General features: G+C 40.1%; 1 protein-coding gene across 6 annotated transcripts in view; it reads left to right on the forward strand.

Moving 5' to 3' along the window:
- The first annotated feature begins 21,705 nt into the window (after nt 1–21,705).
- dscama (Down syndrome cell adhesion molecule a) overlaps nt 21,706–25,054 on the forward strand; it is a 125,612-nt gene continuing 122,263 nt past the window's right edge. For 3 of the 6 annotated variants that reach the window (XM_028465842.1, XM_028465845.1, XM_028465844.1), the window contains exon 1: nt 21,716–22,567. In XM_028465842.1, coding sequence (XP_028321643.1) covers nt 22,525–22,567 — 43 coding nt within the window. In that variant the 5' untranslated portion in view covers nt 21,716–22,524. Of the gene's footprint in view, nt 22,568–25,054 lie in introns of all 6 variants that reach the window. The other 3 variants (XM_028465846.1, XM_028465843.1, XM_028465847.1) reach the window with 2 other exon arrangements.

Consider the following 25,054-nt stretch of genomic DNA (forward strand, 5'->3'; position numbering starts at 1 on the left):
AGGTTGACCGGAAAATTTAAAGTTTTGCCTTTCAGCCCAGCTCCCTCTTCACACGATGGATCAGTTCTGGATCACTGCAGATGCCGCACCACCTCCCGCTCCACCCTTCTCTCACTTTTGAACAAGATCCCGAGGTACTTGAACTCCTTCCCTTCTGTAGAGCACAAAGTTTACAGAAAATAATTAAAGAGGCAAGCAACACTGGCTGAAAAAGAAACTAATCTATAACTTGTTTTAGCATGAGATGATCTGAAAATCTAAACATTTTTGTCAATAATTTTTTTTCAAGGATCAATTAATGGATTGTATTTACAATAACTCTAAATCTAATCTAAAAAAAAAGGACCACACTCACTACTACACCAAAACACAAGCGTATTAACGTTTCCCGAGCAATTCCACTCCTTACCACATGATGGCGTCAGTCTTTATCCACTCAATCATCTTAGCAGAGCTCTGTAAGGAGAAATCCGCTTTACTGGAAGGGTTGAACTTTAATCTTAGCCATCTCTTATCTAAAAGACATGCATCAACAGGGAAAACATCTGCTGCAGGTCAACACTGAGCTGACTAGTAAACAAGGAAAACAACAAAGGGATTTACAAAAAGACAATTACTGGCATTAGCACAAAAAGAGACATAATAAGGCCTTCTTAAGCATTAAAAAACATATTTACATTAGCTGACAATATGCGTGTTATTAGGTGTTCAAGGCCAGAGAATTGCCCCAATCAAACATTAAACCTCTGGTTCCCTCCGAGATGAGGGTTACGCACTGAGGTGTCTTACTGCTTGTTGTTTTTTCCAGGGCTAAACGTTTGTTTCCCAAGTGTTTCAGTTGGTCAGTGTAGTATTGCTGTTGACAGTTTTTGTATTTAGGTCAGTGTGGCCCCCTCAGGCTCTGACAAACCACTTTTTCCCGGAGTCCCCGTGATTGACACATTTTCTTATCACGACTGAAGTCTTGCTCCTCTGGTTTTAAATTCTTGATGAGTAACATGTTATAAAATACAACACTAAATGCTACTGTTGTTGTGCCCTCATTTAGATATCAGTGTACTGTTTAGTTCTCTGCTATTAGCGCTATTAATATTGCATGCATTTTTATTGAATTGTATTTCTGTTCATTAAATGGATGTGTCTTAATTCTTTGGATGGTATTGAAATGTTTTATAATATCCTACAAACTGAATTTTGTCCACTCTGGGTGACAAAGATGTCTAACCCAGCTAGCAGAAAATGCTACCTGTTATCTTCTATTTGCTTGCCATCCTTGACCACTTTGGTAATAATCAACAGCCTGAAAAATACCAGGACATCCTCTAAGAACATAATGCCTGTCTTAGACACTGGGCATCTGGTGGCATTTTGTAGCGTTTGCTCCAAATAAAGGCGGGGTGTAGAGGTGTAGAGGAGGAGGAGACAGGGGGGAGGGGGCTTTAAACTAGGATTAAACTAAGGAGTTGTGTAGAAGGCAGAGGAAGGAGGAAAGGGGGAGGAGAAGGAAAGATACAACCTGACCACATACTCCATCGGTAAAGCGCTTTTTCTTCTGCAGTGGCTCTGTGCCCTGGACGGCCAGTTGAGGTCACAGCCAGAGTCCCTGCTGGGCGACGCCCCACGCCACTGTCAACAGCTATTGTGATCAGCAGGTCTGCTTGCTCAGCCTCGGCTGCCTCACAGATCATCTTATAGCAATGACTTCACAGGTTTCTGTTTTAAATTAACCGTAGCCACTGGGCATTATTTATTCAAATGCTGTTCACTAGGTTTTGGCTACACTCGAATTGATGGAAAAAAAAAATAATAAAAAAAAACATTTAAATTTGTCCCGATTTGAAGCAATCCATTGCCCTTCTAATTATAAGCAAGCCTGCATGACTTTCAACTACTGCCGAATGAAATAAGTTCTGGCTGCAGCATCTTCACCCCCGCCCCTTCCTTCAACTCTTAAAAAAACACCCAGAGAGTACAACAGTTTGTGCAAGGTGACTCCAAACTCGTGACAGGTTTTCTGTCGAAGAATTATCAAAGACGCCCTGGGGCAGATCGCCCGCACCAAGGCCAGATGGGAGCTACGCTCTCTACCTGCCATCCTCCTCTTACTGAAACCCCTGCCACGTACATTCAACCCCCCACCCACGCTCTTACCATCTGTGCCGACCTGCCCCTTGCTGTCAACAGTTCAAGAGCAGGTTGTTGCATTGCAGCCATCAACACAGCTGTGCTCATGTTGTTCGAAGATGAGAGAAGGGGGGCAAAGATGGCGCTGGCAGTGACAGCATGGCTAACATCTGCGCTCCCTGTGGGAAGGTACTGAGCAGCACTTTGCAAGCCGCTATGATACCTTGTCTGTAAGCGGTGTTTAACGTCTTGTGTGGAGTCATCAGTGTCTCTCCAAGTTCCGAACAGGCCTGAGAGAATCCCATGCAGTTTCACACAGCAGCTTTGATGATCATTTAATTAAAAAACCAATGTTTTGGGGATTAAAGTCAGATTTTACGCTAAACTAGATGGATTTACACACTTATTTTAAAATTGGTGTATTTTATTACATATTAGATGTTGCTTTTTTGGAGATTCTTTCTTCTTTCTTCTGACACGTATTATAGGTGTTTTTTTTCCCTTTTTTTTGCACTAGCGATCCACAGAATAATATGATATATATAATAATATATAATATGAAATAAAATGCTTAACTGGATCCTACTCATGTGTACTGTCAATAATATTGTACAGGCCTATAACTGACTCAAATTAAATATGTTCTATAAGTGCATTTAAGTTCTTGATAAGAAGTAACTTTGCTTCATCACAGTGAAGTCTGTTTCTTTTGTCATTGAGAACATAAGTTGCACAGTATCTTATTGTAAACCCTCTACTCTTCTTCTCCTTTTTTGTGCACCTCTTCATCTTCAAGCAGTTCTCCCGAAAAATGAAACTATTTTTTGTGACAGGGTCACGTTTATGCGTGAAATCTTGTTGGATCTCTGCATCCATCACATAGTGGACCATTCCTTGTGTGTGTGCTGGTTTATTCCCACATCCAAGTAATGATCTTCATTTATTAAGTAATGATGATTTTTATACTTTACAGTGAAGTGCAGAGGATCCAAATGGATCTCGATACAACGTGTGCTGACCTTTCATTGTTTTCACTCCATGCTCCGTCTCAACCTCTTTGCTTAGAAGAAGCTTTAGTTGTCAGAAATATTGAAATACGTCCACATCGCAGACACGTTGACCCGTTTGCAGACAAGCGCACGTTGGCCACATTTTTACTTTCGTCATCATTGCATCCTGGTGGCTAAATTTTTGGTGCATCAATGTGTGAATACTGAAGTTTACATATTCATCAGTTTGCTACAGTAGACTTTCAGTCAACTGTTTTTCAGGGGAAAATAACAATATAAATGTGTGATATTGTGCCAAAACATGCATGTAAGATATTTTCGTGTCATATTGAGGCCTGATATTAAAAACATTTCAGCTTTTTTTTTTTTTTTACAGACAGTTCCGATTGCTTTTTCAGAACATGAACTCTGCATTTTCATCCATTTTCCATGATCACAGAAATCACAGTCCCTATATGTGCTGTTTCCAGTGAAACTGGTGACTGCTGATTTTCCTGTCATTAGATACCCCCCCCCACTTCTCTTCCCTCATGCTGCTAGATGCCGTCTATGGCATGTGCCAGGTATAGCCCTTCATTACCCAGCTGCGCTCACTCCCCAACACACACTTAGGCTTTTAAATGCACAGAAAAACAATGTGTGTGAGTGGGTCTGTGTGTGTGTGTGTGCACGCATGCGTGCATGTGAATGTGTGCCCAGCAGAGAAGGAAAATGAATAAATGGACTTCATACATTTTTATGACCACTCCGATAAGGTCAGGCATGTGCTTTGGTTACTAAGCAACGCTACCATCTCATGCTGGACAGTTATGGACCGGGAGAGTAAAAGTCAGGGATGTTTACTATTTCTCTGTGATTGACAGGTACAATGGTTGTCCTATCAACATCAGATAAGAACGTTTCTTCAAACAGCTGCGTAATGCATCCATATAAGATACATTACAATTCATTATTTTACATTATTTATTTCCTATCATTTAAACATGACAACAATAGCTGTTCTTATTGCATCATGTCATCCTTTAAAAACAAGCATATTCAAACCAAAATTTGTCTTCTGTGACTTCTGTGGCTCTTGAAGTATAAATTTGTAATCAACAAAATAAATAGGTCATGGTGTGGTAATAAAATGCACAAATATTTGCTCCTAAATAATTACTGTACCAAAGGTTCTTACATATATTAGTTGAGTGATAATGAATATAGGCTATCATTTGTCATATAAATACCTCCTCTCATCTCTTGGGGTGGTATGTTGGTCTTCCACAAGCTTGGGTCCTCTACCAGAGGAGACCTGGGAGTTTGAGATACTGCACAGTATCTTAGCTGTTCCTAGCACTGCTCACTTCTGGACTGATGCTTCAGATGTTGTTTCTGGAATCGTTTGGAACCACCAGTTCTCCTAGAGTGCACCTACTACCACAGGGACTACTTGGGATTTGACCTTCCACTTCTGCTTCAGTTGTTCTTTGAGCCCTTGGTACTTTTGGAAAAGTACCAATGACTTTTCCATACTGGGTACAGATGTATGGATGTATCCCAGCCACTTGGTTTGGATCATGCCTGCATCTTACTGGTAGGCATTCAGGTTCATGAAGTGCTGTCAGCTTCTTCAGCCAATTTGTATGGATCATATCAGCGCCCAGCGCTGTCCAGCTTTTCATCTTTAACACTCTTACCTAGATGTCTGCCAATTGAAATAGTTAGCGGTTCTTGTTAGGGGAGGTTGGTGTTGTGAGTTCTTAGGTCTCCTAGCCATCTGGCATCTGTTTGATGTGATGCTTCCTTCTCCCATATGTCCTTCCAGTATTTTTCCATCCCAGCTCCGCGTGGCTCTGATCTGCTATTATTAGAGAACACCTTGACTGGTTCAATGGATAACATCCTGTTTATTCTCCTGGCCTCCACTTCTTTGGTGTACATAGATACATAGGTACATAAGTAGATTGCTGATGGCAGTAAAGAGGCCATAGATGTTACCCATATCTACTGGGTTTGAGTGTTCAATTGATGAGACTTTTCACAGTTGATGACAGTTATTGTTTCCATTTTTTGTCAGGAAGATAGCTGACTAATCCATAAAAAATGTTCAACAAAAACATTATGTGAGGGAATGACTGGGTGTGAACCATCCACCCTGAATGCAGCAGTGTGTGAAAGATTAAAAAAAATCTGTTGATAATGACATTTTATAAAACATTTGTTTGAAAAATGGGACAGCTGGCTTATTATTAGTCTGATACTTCCAAACGTGAATCATTTGTTGACATGCATCTAAAAAAATGTAGTTTTTGTTTTTTTTTAAAAACCTTTTAGAGAGTAAACTTCACTTTTGATACAGATCAACACTTAAAAGTAAAGATTTGTACAATAGAAATGGGATTCAAACTCACTACTATAGAAATTGGCCTAAATAATATTTTAGAATTCAGCCACTCAAATCCTGGATTTACCTCTGAATGACCCTGCTGTCCACTCAATCATGGATGACAGAAGTGCATTTAGCCATGAGATGCAAAGTAGTCAATGAGTGAAATCAATGAATGGATCTGTTAAGGTAGGCCATCAAGAAGCTTGATTATAGGAACCAATAAGCAAGAGGTAGTGTTTTTCAGCCCTGTTAACCGGGTCTCTGAGCTCTGAAGTACTTTTCTGTTCTTAACAAACCAACAAACATTTTGGAAAAGAAAATTTAAAGTCAATCACTTGCAAAGACAAAAACAGAATACCAAAGGCAGTGATAGTTAACTAATCAACATGCTGTTTAAAATAAAATGCTCTATGTGGTTTTTTTTTTTTTTCCATTTGCAAAACTTATTGTTTACATCCACACCTAACCAACCTAGCCTACAATGCTGGACATACAGCCAATTAATGCCCATCAGTGACACAAAAGTAAATAACAAATTTGCCGACCCTAATACTTGCTTGGAATTAGGCCTTGTATTGTGTGCTCATATACACAACTGATTAGTCCTGAGCTCAGTTACATTTTGTGATATACAGTATATTGCCGTGCACATACACTGTTGTTACTACATTAGTGATGCGGCAGTGCAGTAACACTTACTGTAAAGTGCAAGACTCCAATAGAGCAAGATAAATACCATATTTTCCGGGCTATTGAACGCATTCCAGTAATTTTGCAATTTTCGGAGAAAATTTCACAGAAAGGTCGCTATGTGAAAAACATAGGCCACACTCTATTGAAGGTGCTCTTCAAATGACTCAGCCAATCAGAACGGGCAGGTAGGTGGCTATTGTATTCCGGTTAACTGAGGTTTCCATGTATTCTGATCACTTTCATGGACCCCCTCACTGCCCCACGTCTGTATATCAGTCTATTTATAACTTTTTAAGGTCACTTTTCACTGGAACCAGATAAACCATTCCGTCCACTTCCTGTGCACATCGCCTCAGCAGCGATCATGTCGATCGGACTCTGAGAGCCCAGACACGATCGTTTCTGAAGAAAAATAACTTGCTGTTTATTTCTATCATAAACCGGCTGAGTTTTACTTTATCCGGAGTGTTTCAGCGCTCTCTCTCTCTCTCTTCGTGTGTGTGACAACTTTATGCTGTTTAATATTCACTACTGTTAAAAACTAGCTGAGATATCTTACATTTTAAACCTTATTGTAGTGTTTTTTCACTCTTCCCACCATGAATGCATACCAGCCGATACCGCTCCCGCTTCATCATCTTCCATTTTTATAAACTTTATAAACTTCCATTTATTACCGGGATTTGATTTTATCTAAACAATCGGCAATATTATTTCATATATAAATGAAAACAAATATTCAACAGATGTATGGTAAACGGAGTGCCTTATCTCTACACTGAAGTAGTCTCAAATCTCTTTACATATCAGCTCATTCACCCATTCACACACCAATGGGACAGAGCTGCCATGCAAGGTGCTAGTTGACTACTGGGAGCAACTTAGGGTTCAGTGTCTTGCCCAAGGACACTTCGACACATAGATAGGTATAGACAGGGATCAAACCCCCAGCCTCTCAATCAGAAAATGACCCCTGACTTCTGATGTCACTTGCTCACATGCAATTTCCCTCCACGATCAGACACTGTCCTGCATATGGACCACAACGCCTCCGTCCTGTTATTAAACCTGTGAGTGTTTTCACTTTCCACACATTATCTGAAAATTGAATGCTCAGTTCACCGTGATGTTCAGTGGCTGTTACAGTTCATTCATTCTGTTATGGTGGTGAATGTCAGTGATATTCTGCCTCCCGACACCTGCTTTCACTGGACACATGTGTGACTGACTGAAAAATCCACACATAGAGTACACCGCTGCATTGGCCACACCCTCAGCTTTAGTTCTATACACAACAAAATATAGTATATGGCTGTTAAAATAAACTATGTGGCAATTGTGGTAAGGATGACTGGCAGCGAAGGGGACAGACAGACTTGAGAGCAGAATTCAGTTTAAACTTTTTCTTTATTTTTCTTCTTTGGCTGGTGCAATATGTTTACAGTGAATCCCTTAAACAGAAAACCAAAAAGTGAGCAAACACAAAACAAAAGGGCACCACCCAAGGTTGTTTCCTGCAACTTCTTCTTTTAGTTTTCTGGTGAGTTGTAACTATAACTAGATAAGAGCATATCGCCACCTACTGTATCGTAGTATGCTATCAAGAGCTCTTTATCGTCTTTATTTCATTAGTACACCCATCGGCTCATGACTGGGTCAGAACTAAGAGGACCAATCTACCTTGAAATAAAAAAATAACTATTTTCAGTCCTCTAATCTCTTTTTCCAGCTTCTCACAATTCACCTCAATTGCAATCCCAGTTATTGCTCCTCGTGTTACTTTTTTTTCCTCCAATCACAAACCATCATTTTACACACATTCTTTATTTCATTGCCTTAACTTGTTGTTCCTTCGTCTTACAAATAATCAGCAAACTACCATCCCTCGCCATCTCAATCTCATCCACTCTTTCTCTCAACTCTATATTTAAAGTAAAAGGACTCGGACAAAACTTCTGCGTACCCTCTGACTGTAACTTCAATATTACTTTGAATTGTACTTGTTCAGATTTCCTTCTTATTACTCTCTCTCTATCCTCACCACTGCTTTCTTCTAAATCCCATTTCTTTTTAATCCCTGCTGTGTCGTAATTTTTTCCTCGGTTTCTATATTTCCTCCTTTCCCTTTCCCTACTTGAGTCCTCTGAGTCTTCCTCTTGTGAATCAACCTCTGACATGGACAATTTACGTGCTGCCATGTCACCCAACCTTCTCAAACTCTGTCCCGCTGACTTAACTCTGTTACTGCAACTTTTTAAGCAGTATCTACCATGTCTCTAACTGTAAACCCTCCTCCCTCAGGCAAACCAAACACAATCTGAAATCATTTAACTCAGTAGCAAAATAAATTCCCAGAACCAACGTACAAAAAAACAAAACGTTTTTAAAAATCTATAACAAACGAAAATGACACAAACACCCCTGTACAGATGGTTTGTCCCAACACCAGCCCACCAAACATCCCTATTTACATGATTTGATTTGGTCCCTCTGGTTTCCTGAAACCTGGAAGTGCTGCTGGCAAAATGGTGGTGCGTTAGCTGCTAACAAACAAACACAAATGCTGGCAGGTCTTTCTCTGCACATTGGAAGTTGTTTGACCTGTAACATGGTTATTGGCCACGGTTACATGATGTTTTTTTTAAATTCAGAAATAGTGTTTCCGAACTAAATCATTCGGAATTAAAGTGTTCATCTTTGTGCTGTGTTGGAAATAGTAATTCCCGAATTGAGGTTTCCATGGAAAACCGGTTTATTTGGTTTTAGTTAATTCCATTTTAGGTTTGGGGGTTGGGAAGGCTCTGATTGGACAGGGGGAGAACGTGATGTATCACGTCCATTGGGAGAAACACACAACAAACATTTTATTGTCAGCTGTAACACAGAAGACCACACATGAGAACTTTCACTTTTATTTCGATTGTAGTTTTGAAGCAGCAGCTCGACAATAACACACTTTGGTCCACGGAGTGGAAGAGAGATAGAAACTAATCACCCAGTAAAACTCCAGAAAACAATAACCAGGAATAAATAGTTGCTCCCTGGTAAAGACAGTAGCTCTAACAACTGGTACAGTGATAAACTTGGTGATATTACAGCCTGTGCAGCAGTATGGGGACACATTAACTCCGTCTCCGGTTGAACAGGCTTCACCCGTCCGATGAAGTCTGTTCCGTTTGCTGATCCCCATGTGTGTGATAAGTCCATGTGTCCATGTTTATGCCTCCGTCCATCCCCTTTTTTTCATTATATCCATGTCTTTTAAGGCTCTTATTAAATAGTGTTGGCCGTAATCCGGGCTGCCATGTTGGATTATGTCGTCACCCAACGAGTCATTGCCGCAAGTCACACATGCGCAAAACGACCGGAATTAAGTGTTGTTAACTGTTTACAAGAAAGAGGAATTATTTAATTCAAAATTAAAAACAGAATAATCCAGCAACCGAATTTGGAAGTTTAATTCAGAATTTAATTTGCATTAGGAATTAAGTGTTTACAAGGTCAGGTTAAAGAGGAATTAACTTTTATTTTGCCTTCAAGAGGAATTAAAGCTCCCATGTAAACGTGGCCATTGAAGTGGGTGAACAAGAATAATGAAACCAGTAACCAGAACAATGATGAATGGAATGATGGCAGTAGCAACAATTCAACAGATGTTGGGCTGCCAGCTCAGAGGAGTCTCCTGCGTCTCCCAACAAGCTCAGCCTCTTAAGTAAAGAAGATCTAACATGGTGTCAGAAGTTAGCCCGGTTCGCCTGAGTTACAGTATGTCGCGCTGGAAGCAAGTTGGTGGAGTTCAAGCTAGCTGGTTCGCAACATGAGGACGACGTGCAAGAGAGATGTATGAGTTCAGACTACCATGCCCATTTGTGCTCGACGGCAACCTAGGACAGAGCTGGAGAAGATGTGCTGTGCTGCTGTGCTTCATTTGCAAGGATGCAGACTGTGCCCTGATGGACTATGATCTCATTTTTTTTTTGGCTATCCGGAAATCATGGAACATGGAGCTTTCCTAACAAACTCATTGAAATCCATGAAAATGATAAAGCACTTTTATTTGAAAGCCTGATTTTATTAAGCAACTGTAGGAACTATACATTCAGAAATGATGAGCGCCTCAGTCATCATCATCATCTGTCACCAATACCTTGATGCGCTGCACGTTTGAGGGAAATAATGTGAGGTGGACTTTGACACTGTCTGTGATCTGGCTGAGCGTCCTGCTTTATTACCAAAGAGATGGAGGCCAGTTTACACAGCAACATTTTCAAGTGGAGACATACTTCATGCCTTCACCAGATTCTGACGACAATCACAGTGCTGCACTCCTACTGAGAGCTTTTTAACACAGGCTCTGGTTGGGCTCAGCTTGGATGTTGCATGCAGTGTTACCACATGCTTTACAGCAGACATAAACTGGTACGTAGCGGGTAGCGGCACATGAAGCTACTGGTCATATTTATAGTTCTATGCAGAACAAGTGGCTTGTAAATAAAGATGAGTTATTAAAGAAACTCACCTCAGATCAATCTACATGTGCGTGCTGTGCACAGATGTGAATAGTTTCGGGCAGGAATTAGTTTAGGCTTAATGAGAAATCGGCTTTATTTGGTTTCGGGCCGTATTTTATCAGCCTCGGGCCAGATCGGCTCTAACTTTGTAGGTCTGATATAAGCTCAACTTTTACTTGTGTATGGAGGAAGTCTCTTTGCGCCTGCGTTTATTTTGATTATTTGCCAAATTACACCGCCATCTATTGGCCTGGCATGTATACTACATTGTTTTTGATGTTTCCTGCAGTCTCGTGTAAACAGAGATCATTTTGAAAACATTGTCTTGTGAATGCGGAACAGAAGGAAAACATTGTCATGTAAACAGATGTTTGTATCTGAATCGTAGAGTTTGATCACCAGAGGCAGGAATGATTTCCTGTGACGTTCTGTGGAGCACCATAGTGGGTTCAGCCTGGTGCTGAAGGTGCTCCTGTGACTGCCCAGCACTTCATGGAGTGGGTGGGAGTCATTGACTAAGACGGCCTTCAGCTTGGACAGGGTCCTCCTCTCTGTCAGCACTGTCAGAGAGTCCAGTTTTACCCCCACAGCGTCACTGGCTTTGCAGATGAGTTTGTTGAGTCTGTTTGCGTCTGCGACCCTCAGTCTGCTCCCCTCTGTCTGCTCCCCCAACCAACAGCAGTGGTTGGGGGAGCATTTTCCAGATGTTGAAGGACCTCAGCTGTCTCAGAAAATAGAGGTGGCTTTGGCCCTTCCTGTTGAGGAGGTCAGTGTTTTCCCCCCAGTCCAGTTTAATGTCAATCACCAGTCCCACATATATGTACTCCTCCACAATGTCCACACTGAACCCCTGGATGGAGACGGGGCTGATCGGTCTCTTGGTCCTCCTCAGGTCAGCTGTTTTACATTTAATATGTTCAATGCCTTATGGCGCTGATGTGACCGACCTGACCTGAAGCCGAGCATAATTTCTCGATATGTGTCGTTTTAGGAATCCATCCTCTAATGTGCATTTCACCAACCTCTGCATAGAAGACAGCTTGTTTCACTTTGTTAGTTTTGCTTGTAGTGGGATCAAACTGTGGCTATACGTTGTACATACAGTAGAATGAGAATAGTCGGACATCAATCTGACCAGCGTGGACAGAAGTCAGCTTCGGACACACTCACCTCGGGGTGCACGCTCCAACACCTCTGTGATGCTGCACTCACCCTTTCCCAGCCGAGGAGTGGACGGCTCAGATAAAATGTTATGTAGGCTGTATAATGAAATGTCACTTTTGTCCCATCTGGATCTTGTAAAATTGTAAATTTTGAACAATAAATGTTAGAAATGCCGATGGTCATTGGCATGCTCCCGACGGGTTCCTATTTCAATGAATGTCTCCAATCAAAGAAATCATAAAACTGGCACATTGATAATCATCAATAAAACATTTATGTTCGTTTCAGATAAATGAATGGTGCAGATGAAAGAGAAGGAAAATGTTACAGGTTTATAATATTGTCCATGAAATAAGCAAAGAATAAAGAAAAAAAGTGAGACAGTAGCATTTTGAATAGATTCTTTCAGGGAGCCTATTTTGCAAGTGCAGTATAATGTTTCACCTTCCCAGGGTGCTGCACTTATTCCAGGTTCAGAAGAGCGTAGGAGGCAAAAAACTCAAGCAGACGGGACGTGTACGGACAGATTTGACTGGGAACGCCAACTTCAAATTCAGAATCCACCAAGAGTGCTTAACTGGTGCACAGTGGTGCACAGTGACAAACTTGGGGCGACCGTGGCTCAGTGGTAGAGTGGGTCGTTGAATAACCGAAGGTTATGGGGGTTAGGGTTAGGGTTAGGGTTAGGGTTAGGGTTAGGGTTGGGGGTTTGAATCACACTCTATTCAAGTCATTGTCGTTGTTTCACACACATTGCCTAGTATGAATGTAGTGTGTGAGTGAGTGTTGGTGTTGGTCAGAGAGACCGATGGCACACTCTGGCAGGGCTGCTGTGGCTGCAATAGTAGCTTACCACTACTGTGTGTGGAGTGAAAGAATAATGCACATCAATATAAAGCGATTTGAGTGTCTATAAAAAAGCGTAATATAAGATCCAATGCATTATTATTGTTGTTGTTGTTAATAATAATAAAGAGTAACTAAACCCAAAACCCAAGTTTTTCAGCTGAATAAATATTTATTTGAGTATTATTAGTGCTGTTGATTGATCCTACTCCAACTTTTAACGTTTTAAAAAAAGTGTTTTAATTTTGCATATTTACATGTAAAATGTCAGAGTCACTGCCCTCTAAGGGTTGAACGCTGGCTATAACAGTTTAATTTTGCTATTGGCTGAGATGGATTACAGGTCATCTTTTGGACCATCATGTGTCACCAACTGTCACTGTTGGCCCCGCCCCTCCTATAGAAGCTGGGAGGAGGGAGGAGGGCTTCTTCCTATCACAGCCCTCAGTGAGCATTGATTTACAGCTCTGAACTCCTTTATTTGAAATGTATTTGTGGAAAGCACCTTGAGATGCAACATCATGTTTTCAAGGGGGTCCGTTATGGTAATGTTGGTGACTGTGTTCTATAGGGAGCAAATTCTGGCCCAATTAGAGGGCTCATCAATCTATCTATGTGTGTATGTAGAGACGCATCATGTGTGTATTCCTGTCAGTCTCTGTGTGCGCTGACTTGCATGTGCTTTTTGTCGCTGTGTGTGCATCTTCCTGGTTTATGTGTGTGTGTGAGGTGTTCTGAGGCTTGTGGATGGAGTAGAGCAGGGGCTGTTTGTGAGTGCTATAGTGTCTGTAGGGCTGTGTACCTCCAGGGTTCCAATGGGCATGCCTGTGATTGTAGTAGTTGAGCTGTCACTGCGCTGTGCTGTGCGCTGCTGGCTGGGCGTGTCTTAGCTGGTTTAGGAGTAACGCCCATAATCAAGGCATTTTTTGATATTAAGTAGGTAGCTGCAATTCAGTATGGTATTAGAGGCAGAGGATTTGTTGTATTCCTTATAAGCAGCAAATTTAACCAAAAAAAGTGCACATTTTACTTATAATCTGTACTAGACGTGTGCATCACTTTATGCAACTTCTTTTTAGCCTCTTAAAAAGCGCAAGAAAAAAACAGGCCTTTTCACAAGTAATGTTGGGATTTGGAACCACATTTAACATAAGGAACAGTGTGTGTGTAATGAGTCTGTGTGAATGTCTGCATGTTTATGCTTTCGTCCATTATATCCATGTCTTCTAAGGGTCTTATTAAATAAATAGTCAACCAAAATTAACTTAAAGCTGAATTCAATGTTTACGAGATAGAGGAATTATTTAATTTGGAACTCAATTTGGATTTAAGTTTAATTCGGAATTGCATTTGCATTCGGAATTAAAGCTCCCATGTAAATGAGGCTAATGAGTGACTTAAAGTGACACTTCCAATAGTACAATGACAGATACTAATGGAACTCTTCAGCAGGTATTAGATTAATACAGTAGTGAGGAGCTGAAAACACTAACATTTCTAATATGAAGAATACAAATAATAACCTTTCACAAATAGGTCTTTTACAACTGCTTGTGCAAAGAAAGATGCAAACTATTATTTATCAGTAGCCACAGCTGCTGTAAACAGACCATCACTGATTCATATCCACTGTCCATAAGATAAACAAAAGAATGAAATAGAAATATAGCCGCAAGCGGCGATAAACGGCCCTCGCCTTTGCCGCGCCACTTTGCCGTCCTGCCTTCACCAAATTGCACTGCCTTCGGCAATTTGCGCCGCCTTTGCCGTGCCACCTGCTGCGCTGCCTCAAGTTCATACATGGACATAATATAACAGTGAATTTTATACTATCATTGCATTATCTTTGATTTGTTTAAACAGAAATATACTATTGAGATATAAACTTAGACATATTTATGATTTTTGTTGCTGTACTAACACATCCAAGAACATTGCTGTAGTAGTAGTAGTAGTAGTAGTAGTAGTAGTAGAGGTAGTTTGAACTGACAATTTTCAAGATTTTTTTTCCCCCATATTAAACTGTATTCACTCTGTAGAGGGCGCTAACGCGCCAATTTCCGTATTTCCACAATGAGCTGTAGAAAAATCTAAAGATAACTTTTGATATCCCACTTCTCTAGATGATCTCAGGCGATTTTAAGCCCGTAAGTGAAACGCCCGAGGAGGAGTACGTTAAAATAAGTTTGCCCCATATTAAATTCTCTTCACATTATAGGGGGCGCTAACGTACCAATGTCCGTTTTTCCACATTGAGCTGGTTTAGGGCCGGGAGTTTAACAATTGAGTCACATTTGATGCAAATCCGTCTTCGTATGTGCAAATGGGAGCATTTAAATAAAAAAAAGAAAAAAAATTAGGCCAAGACTCATGGCTCCACCCTGCAAACACTATAAAAGTTATCAGAAGTCCATGGCTAACTTTTGATGTCCCACTTCTCTAGATGATCTCCAGTGATTTTGAACCCCGTCAGTGAAACGCCCTAGGAGAAATGCGTTAAAATACAACGTGAGCGAAATGAGCAATTTTGTAATTTTCAATTTCAATTCAAGATTCTGGTTCTGTGTATTTTTTGGCATTGCCTACGACATGCCCCTTCCCTTGTAGTGTGGCCACTACGAGAGCAAGAGGCCCTTCACCAGCTTGTGGCGCTCTGGCCTCATAAAATACACATCTGAAAACGATCTGGCATCAGCTAGGACTTTATCACAGGTAGAGGGAGCTGCCAGAGTACCGCTTTGGACAAAATTATTAGAGGTATTTTTCTCACCAGTTTTGCTGGAGCTCTGATTCCAATCTGTCTCAGATGAATCTGAGTTAGGGGAGCAGAGGCAGCCTTATCAATACGAGTGAGCGCCTCCGTTTGTGTAAAGTTCAATGTGTTGTGGGGTAATGACGTAAAAGTGGCTTTGTTTCACATAACCAGTAATAAGGTATACTTGTTGTGAGCTTTTGGGCCAGTAATGAGGGCAATGCCTGAACCAGTGCACGTTTGGTCTATGGAACTTCTCAAGCAGCAATGGGCCAAGTGTTACGTAGTCACAGCAGTCGCTGATGCAAGAGGTATTTTCACAAGTGAATTTGAGACTGAGATTGACATGGGATTAATGCGACTCCGAAGCAAATAATGTTCAAATTCTTCCCAAGTGTCATGAGTTGTGTCATGACGAAAATAATACATTTGCATATACAAAGTGGCAAGAAATAATTTCCTTCATAGGGTGGCTGTGGTGAGCAAGAAAGGAGCTTTCATATTTAGGACATCAAACTAGAGCTACTGCTTCTTCCAAATTGAGAGAAGCCAGTCAAGGTTGAGTTGAGTTGAAGTTTATTTGAATATGAAATCAATTAGGCTTAGGATCTCCCTTCATTGCCTTTCTTGGGAGGGGCGCTTTGGGTACGTCCATCTGGTAGGAGGCCTCTAAACCAACACACAGAGGTATTATATCTCATGACAGGCATAGGAAGCCTTTGAAGTACCCGGAAGACCAAGTGGGAGTAACGCTACCCCACGACAGGGCAAGTGATATGATTATGTGTTGTATAAATCTATCTAGGCTTATTGTACATTTTTAATAAATGTATCTATCATTCATCATTTCTTTTGTTGAAATTTTATGGTTTAAATTTCAGGTGAAATCAAAATTATTTTTAGGTGCCAAAGGAAGATTTCAGCAGATTTTTTTATGTGTTAAACATTTAAATAACAGAAGGATTTGAAGCGGATAATACCTCAGATTTGATCATACTCGTCCAGCATATCATGGAATTAAAGCAGGGATTACAGAAAAAGGGCTTGAGCTCTTTATAACCACATAGCCACTCATTTTAATCCAATCTCTGTACATAAACAGTCCTCTAGGACTTACATCGTCAAGAATTGAGTACCATATGGCTGAATGATTAGACATAATGAAAAGACAATAGAAAGATAATGCGATGAATCAACTACTCTGTGAAGGAAAAGGATCCGTGTGTTGTTGGATGGGAGTTGTTTGTGTTGTCAGCAGTATAAGATATAGAAAAGGTTGGCGAGGAGTTGATAGCACTTAGTGAAAGATTATCTAGATATTATTTACATTTCTACACTTATCTTCAACTTTCTTGTCTTTTTTTCTTTAATTTATTTTATCTGTTAGCAGTTCAATGTTTTTTTTTTCATAATTACTGTCTCCATAGGTCAGTAGTTTTTCTTTGTTTTACTTATTAACCTAACAATATTCTACAATATGCCTGACTATCCCAGCATTAATCTCTTATTTGTTTACAGTTGGTGTAATGGCAGATTCAGTTAGAGACATGGGTTTAGTAATATGCAGTATGCTAATGCATAATTCCAATTTACTTTATAGCCTTGGTCCCCAAACTGGGGTACAGGTACCCCCAGGGGTACGCAAATTGTCATAGGGGTACGTGAATAGAAATGAAAAATAAAGCGACAACATTGGAAACTAGATCATATATATTGACGAACAGTCAGGAGCCTCCATGCATTGCCACAAATTCCACATGCAGAGCCCCCTCATGCAGCCACAGACAGAGAAACAATCTCATTAAAAATAAAATGCTAATATGAAATTCAGCCAAACATTGCAGAATTCTGTGCATCTTCTCAACCTCACCCCTCTCATTAAAGTTTTAGTGAGTTGTATTTCACAGTTGTATTACTGGTATATGTTCAATAAACAAATGTTTGGTAGATTCATTTTCCCCCCCAAAAAAGAGAGATTGGTTTGTTGCAAGTAGGCTAATTAGTTTAATGAAGCAAACAAGTGATAATTCTGAATAAAATAGTTTTCTTGTGTGATTATAGATTTTATTATATATTAATCCTCAACAGGATAGGTCAAATTCAGGTACATATTTCACATGACATTATTATGTTTTTTAGGTGTACAGGAGTGGGGGTACATGGCTTCAGGTTAAATGTTTGGGAACCACTGCTTTATAGAATGTTGAATATTTGCGAAAAGAATATGAAGAGACTCCAAAGAACATGAAGTGACCCCAACAACGTGCAGTTAGCCTTATTGCTGGTGAAGCACTGACTTTCAGTGATAAGGTTTCGATATATAATTTACAAATATATGTAGCCAATGGAAAAAGAATCCATCATTTTACGACCCGCTTGCTCCTTCAGGGTTGCAGGGGTCTTCTGGTGCCTATCTTTAGCTTTCTTAAAAATAAAAATAACATTAAAAAAAAACTATTTAAAGTGCAAAATGTCCCACTTCAATAGAAGTCAAAAACAGAGACTAACAATTCATGTTAAATCATGTCATGTCATCATCATGACATTCTTAAAAACAAAATCCTATCCGTGCATGAACTTTGAAATGCATTTTTTTTTTTTTTTAAAGGATTTTTTTGGCTTTAGTGGCCTTTATATGACAGTTGCTTGACAGGAAGGGGGTGAGAGAGAGCAGGGAATGACACGCAGGAAAGGGTCCCAGGCCGGGAATTGAACCTGGAGGTGAGGAACTACAGCCTCCGTACATGGGGCAGGCGCTCAACCCACTGAGCTACACACCGCCCCGAAATGCATTTTTTTTTTTAAAAAAAAAAATCAAAATAGAACAGTTTAGACAATCCTGGTTTAAGATATGTTAATGTTTTTTTAAAAACATTTTAAAAAAACTATTAGTATGTCTACATTATTTTGGCAAAATTGCGATCTTTGGGCAATGACTATGTCTCCTGCAGTTGAAAAGACTCTTCCTTGGGTCAGATGTAGCAGGGATGGAAAGATTTGCTTCACTCCTCCCCTTGCATTATTGCGATACCACTTTTAGGTCTTGCAAATTACAAATATTGTAATTTATTGTTGCATGATATATTGTCCCACCTTTACTATTTACCATTTGATTGATTTTATATTGAAAAAACCAAAAAAAAAAACTTTTACGGTATATGTTCTTACCTTTTTTTCTTTACACTTGAAGACCCCTTCTCATAAAAGTATTCTTTGTTTTACCTTCAGTTTTAACATCGTGCCTGCCTCTATATCTCAACTTTAATATACAGAGCCTCTGATTTTCTGTTTCAAAATTTGTCCATTTCCATTTAATCTCTGTCTTAGTTTACACAATTACGTTTTCTTTCCGTTTCCCTTGCGTTCCCTAATTAGATGCCATTACAGACTATTAACTTGCCAAAATCGTTTCAAAAATACTTAATACGGTTAATGGAGTTAGCTATTGTCATTAATGTCATATTTAAACACAACAGAAATCCGCCAAAACAAACATGCGCTGAGATCACACAAGATATGTCCATTTTTTCTGATCATGGAAAATTGGAGGCCCTCGATATACAGTATAATCTTCCATTTTAAAGCCGGTTTAATGGAAAAATTACTGATTGCTGCACTTAGACTGAGCTGCCTCAAACAGTAGCAAGGAGTGATTTGGGGTCACGAGCGCTCCCCTGAGGCAATAGCCCAGCCTGCACAATTGCGTAGTGAGGCTCTGTGACTTTATGCCTCGATGCAGGTCTCATCTTTGTATTTAATCTGAAAAAATAAAAATTCAGCACTTTTTAGAAAAAAAAAATCTAACTTCTTGATATACGGAGGAAAAATTAAAAGAAAATCAGTGGACAAATGTCACAACACATTTATAGGTAACATTTGGAAATTAGTTGCATTTCTTTGCTATCTTTTTCCTCTTGGCTGGAGTCCGTGATAATAATCTGTTTTATTTTGAGGGATGCCTGGCTCCATGTGCACTACAAGGGCCAGGCAGGCACTGACAGGTCCTGTGTTCCTGGTGCAGAGAGTTTTCATGTGCTGATCTAATGTGGAGACTAAATCTCCCTGACAGACACTGTATCCAGGATCCAGACATAGGGCTGAGGCCTTTGTACATAAATGGGCCATACTAACTTTAGTCACATGGCTAAGGGTGGAACCATAGTCAAATTTCAGTCAACAACAACAAATTCATATTACATTCTACACAAAGCTACTGTGACTTATCATCAAAACATGTCCAGAAAATCTAACATAGGTGTTTGGTTAGAAAAGGCTCAAAAAGATAGTAACATCTATCCATCCATTCTCCAACCCACATGCTTCTTTTCAGGGTGGCGGAGGTCTGCTGGTGCCTGTCTCCAGCTGTCACCTGACGCTAGGCAGGGGTGCACCCTGGACACACCAGTCCATCGCAGGGCAACAAACACAGGCTGGACAAATGCGACCTGGTCACAATGCAAAATATCAGATACATATCAAATTTAGGACAACATATGAAAGTGGGCTGGTCAGATTCGAAAAAAATCAGATTTGTGTTTTTCAAACTGTCGTTAACAAATAAAATACAGGTCACGTATGACAAAAAAAAAAATTATATAAATAATAATAATTTGATTTGGTTACATTTGCCTGCAGTCTGAACAAAACCTAAAAGAAATAAGTAGTGTAATATAATGTATTATTTTACCTCACACACAATTTAAACTGCATTATGTGGCTGTTAATATTCAGTTATAGTTTATAGTTTTCTAAATGTTTTGGGCAGTGGCACCTTCTCGGCAGACAGTAAAAATAGGCCACAACATAGTTCGATTGACATGTTTTCTGTTTACAATATGAAAAACAACAACAGCAGCAGCAACAAAACCAAGACAAACCTTTGAAATTGTTTTTCGAAGAAAAAAATAGTTGTGAATGAGATCGGCCCATCTTTGCAGTATCCGAAGTCTCCAAAATAGCATTGCTGTGTCAGCAGTAGCACATCGTTTACACAGGCGCACACCTTTAGTAAATCTGAGTTGGTTTTAATTGGCACATTATACATCAACCGCTCACACTGACTGAGATTCTAGCTATTAGTGTAGCTACAAGTCATTCATTCCATTCATTTATATTATATTTTATAATCAATAATCAATAACCTTGAGCATGATATTCTTCGGCTAATGATTCATTGTAATTAGACACATTATTGCAAAGTTCAATTAGTTATATTAAAATTGTCAAAAAAAGTGGCATATCACATTAAATGTAGTCTTATTGTATTATTTCCATGGAAATTATATACAGTAATTTGACCTTCAGGGGGTTTATGTATACCATATATATATATATATATATATATATATATATATATATATATATATATATTGGAAATCAGAAATTTGGTGTTGAACAATATCGTCATATCAGATATTGGCAAGTAGTTAATATCAAAGATGTCTAGAAATAATCAAAAACCCAAATTAATTCCGGGAAACAAAAGTTGTGTAATTTATAAGTACATTATATACAATTTAGTACAATCAGAAGGATTTATGTTTAAAATCTGGGTCAAGGGACACTCAACTCGAGACTTTCAGTCACTTAAAACAACATACATGTTTTAGGTTCAATCCTAAATACCTAAAGAGAACACAGGGAGAGAACATATGCAAACTCGATTCAGAATTAGTGAGTAGGGTCCACCCACATCCATGTGACCGCCTGCCACAGATAAATGGCTTTTTCCTGTGTTAACATTAATAGGAGGTGGATTCCTTGAGCATGGGGGTGTGAGGCTGACATGGCTGCTGTGATGCCCCCTGGTGCTTATGGGGGAGGGGGAGGAGGGGGTTCGCTACTTATATTCGTCAAGGTCAATGAATTCATGCAGATGCAAGGTTTGCCAAGTCCCCAAAAATGCCTCGAGAGTCTTATAAAGTATCAAAAAAGACAAGACTGTATCTCGTCCAATTAAGATGATTTACCCTCCCTCCAGTACCTACATAGCACTTAGCATCCAGTCAGGTGTAGCCCACTTCACTGCCCCCCCACCCTGCCTGCATCCCCCTCCTTTTCCATCCACCCTTCCCTGCCTGAGCAAGGCACACTGATTCAAACTAAAAGAGGGCTTTTCTTTTCATATTTTCTGAACGCTCTTCCTGCGGCTCAGCTGTGTTTGCTCTCATGCATCCACCCCTCTCCACCACCACCACACCCCTGCACCTTTAAGGCAAAGAAGAGGGAGAGAGGCGGTGGATGTGAGCAGGGCAGGTTGTGAGCGCAGGGACCAGTGGAGAAGTGTGCAGTGCGCAGTGTGTGTGTGTGCGGCTGAGGAGGGAAGATGCGTGTGCTTGTTGCTCGCCGGACGGAGAGAGGCGGCGAAGAGAGAATGAGTTTCCAGCGCAGCTAACAATCAACTCCGTGCGCTTTTACCAACATCTTCACCACAATATCCAACTTTTACGCATTTTGGTTACACACACCTGAGATGACACGTCCTTCATTTTTCTCACGTGTAGAGTTTATTTTTCTTCATTAATTGTTTTTTTGTCGCTATTTTGTTCGTTTTTATTTTAATTTTACATTTGTTGGTTGCGTTAATTTTGCTGGTGTACCCGTGGATTTGGGTGTGCGCATCGTCAGCTTGTCCTATGCGTCTCCAGCCTCTGACTCAGCACAGCTCACCTGGACCGAAGCGCACCGAGCCCAGGTCCCTCATGATCTCCGCAGAGCTGCGCACCGACACGGGGGGACGGCTGCACTGAGGCCCCGGTACGCGCAGCACAGAGGACCGGGGGCGCACGGCTGTGGATCATATCTCCATCTCCTCTCCCGTTGTACCAGGAGACAATCAGCAGCAGGAGGACGGCGTGCAAACCTCCTCCTCATCATCTTTTCCAAACGTGAAGGATTGAGAAGGAGAGCGAATGAGAGAAGTGTTTGCAAGCTTTCCGTTTTTCTTTCATTCCCATTGACTTGTTGAAGAAATAAAAGGAAGAATTAAGAAGAAAGAGCGCAGGGGGAGTGAAAAAGAAAAAGCATAAGCTTGGATATTGAACGGAGCAGGGCATGTGGATATTGGCTCTTATCTTTTCCCAGTGCATCTTGAATGGTAAGTGCACATTTACGCACATCAAACTTCAAGTTTATGCTAATTACTCATAAAGAGTAAAAATATGACTCTACTCTGGGAACATTTTGACACAGGAGGATATCGATTTCATATTTCTCAATGTATTGCACTGGGAAACTGAGTAGACTGTTGCTATGCTCTGTCACAAGGAGTGCAGGGCTTTTCTTGTCCTTTAAGCTTCAGAGAACTTATAAAGTGTACATTCCTTTAAAGCCCTATCCATGGGCAGCATGTCCAAATCACCTTTTTATGTTTAAAACATAGACATAAGGGTATAGGAGAAGTGCTCATTAAATTATTGGTGTAGTCAGCTGCAATAGAAGGAAGGCCATCTAAAATATTTGTTTCCATATTTTATTTAAAGATTAGGGGGGAAATGCCTTCAGTCTTTTCTCACAAATATTCATCAATTTATTGTGGATTTAAAGCATATTCAATATCTCATCCATGTGAACAGGGCCTTGTCTGGGTGGAATTTCTTCTCTCTATTTCTACACTTCTTCATGCATGCATAGCAGTCTAAAATTAACCTATTTTCTTTAAAAGAAATTAAACCACTTTTTTTTTGTTACAACACATTTTCATGATTACCTTGTGTAGTAAAAAATGCATTTGTTATAAACTGAAATATTTCTTTCTATGGAATTCACACATAACCATGTTTTTTTTTCCACGCTCGAGTCTTTATAGGTAATGAAAGAAAACATCCTATTATGAATCTGTATAAAGTCAGAAACATCTTTAATAGAAATTTAAAAAGATAATGTTACTTGCGTGCAATAAAGTTAATATTGTATTTGCATTTTAGGACAAATAGAAGTGATTGCAGAATTAGTAGCATGTATGTGCTTTCTGATAATTCAGTTAAGGAGATTTTAGGGAAAAAGGGATTAAAGATGTTGCCAGTAGCTTTTTTTCCGGCATTGCATCCGCCATATTAGAAGCACAGACATGGAGTCATTTTGGATTGGGAAAAAAGAGACAAGCCCTTATCACCCATGACCAGTGCACATCTAGCAAAAATGCATTCTGTTTTGTACACTGTGAATTCCTCAAAAGATGGCCTTGATAAGACACTGTTCTCTCTTTATATTGCGGCGAGGCTACCTGATTGTATTTTTTTTTTTTTTTTTTTTTACAGCAAATAGATGAAATGAGGAGGGGGCAGTGAGGGGATCAGGGGGCTGTTGGGTAAAAAAGGGTGTGATGTGCTCGGGGCAGATATCAGCTTCAAATGAAAATGGCATTTTGAAAATATGATGAATGTTTTGATGGAAACAAAGGGGTTAATAAAACCAAAGTGGACACAATATACACTGAGAGTGGAGGACGATGCGTCAAGCAAAGATAACAGGAAAACCATTTTGTGTCCAAGCTGAAGGGTTCAATGAAGGCAGAGGGGTTATTCATTGGAGAGAATATAGTCAACACAAACACCGCCTTCCATCGCTGAAGCAGAACCCGTTTCACAAAAAGATGTTAGTAAAAAAAAAAAAAAGTAAACCTTGACCAATGCTCTGTTTGCTTAGCACATTCTATTGCTTTGCTTGTGAAGGACTGATTCCCTCCACCCCCTTCCCCCCACGGTCTCTTTGGTCCAGGCAACAGCGTTGCAAAATGGCTGCTGCTCGAGACATCTACATGGAAACTTTGAATGGCAGCAAACTGCACTTGTCATTATGATGAATGCGACATTTGTGGCCACCAGTCGATGGTGCCTTCCTTATTAGCAGTCATTACCACAATGACCTAGCTATTGATTTTCACATTTGAATGTTGTTGTTTTTTGTGGCTGAAATCAGAATTACCCATGGTGCATTTTGACAAAGCTCGCTTTGTGTTTGGCTTCGCTCTGCTTCATGATAAATAAACAGTAGGCTGATAAAAGAGCTGGGATTGTTGATTTTGGACCGTATTGTTTCGCACGTCTGCAGAGAGATAAGCCTTAATAAGCAGCTTTGTCCTCAGTCATACATTTTGTGGATGTGGAGACTCAGCATTGGGAAAATAAAGGCTCTTTAAGAGCGCAGGTCCGATGCAGGCTGCTGAGGTTGTCTCTATGGAGACCTGGGTAATGCGTGTTGCTGCAGTGTGTGCTTTAGGCTGGAGAAACACCGCACTCTGTTCAGGTGACCGGGGCAGAGCTTTGCTGAGAGATATCAGCCTTTGACCTCATTTGTGATTCTTCATCAATTTTTTTATTCATCAAAGGTATGAGCAGTTATAATTAGATCATTTTCTGCTATCACAAAATAAATATGCAGCTATAGTTCTGCTTTGCATGAGTAGTTTATAAATCCAAAATGCAAACTTCATTTCATTCCAAAAACAATTCACATTTGTACGAGCCCAGTAAGGGACATGGATGAGACAACATAAAAAAATCATCGGTTTAAAGTAGAATGCCCTTTTACAATGTGTACTGAAGCCGACAGGAGCTTCATGGTACGTTCAAGTACACCTCAA

Source organism: Gouania willdenowi, chromosome 14 (genome assembly GCF_900634775.1).
Source record: "Gouania willdenowi chromosome 14, fGouWil2.1, whole genome shotgun sequence".
NCBI classification, from domain to species: domain Eukaryota; kingdom Metazoa; phylum Chordata; class Actinopteri; order Blenniiformes; family Gobiesocidae; genus Gouania; species Gouania willdenowi.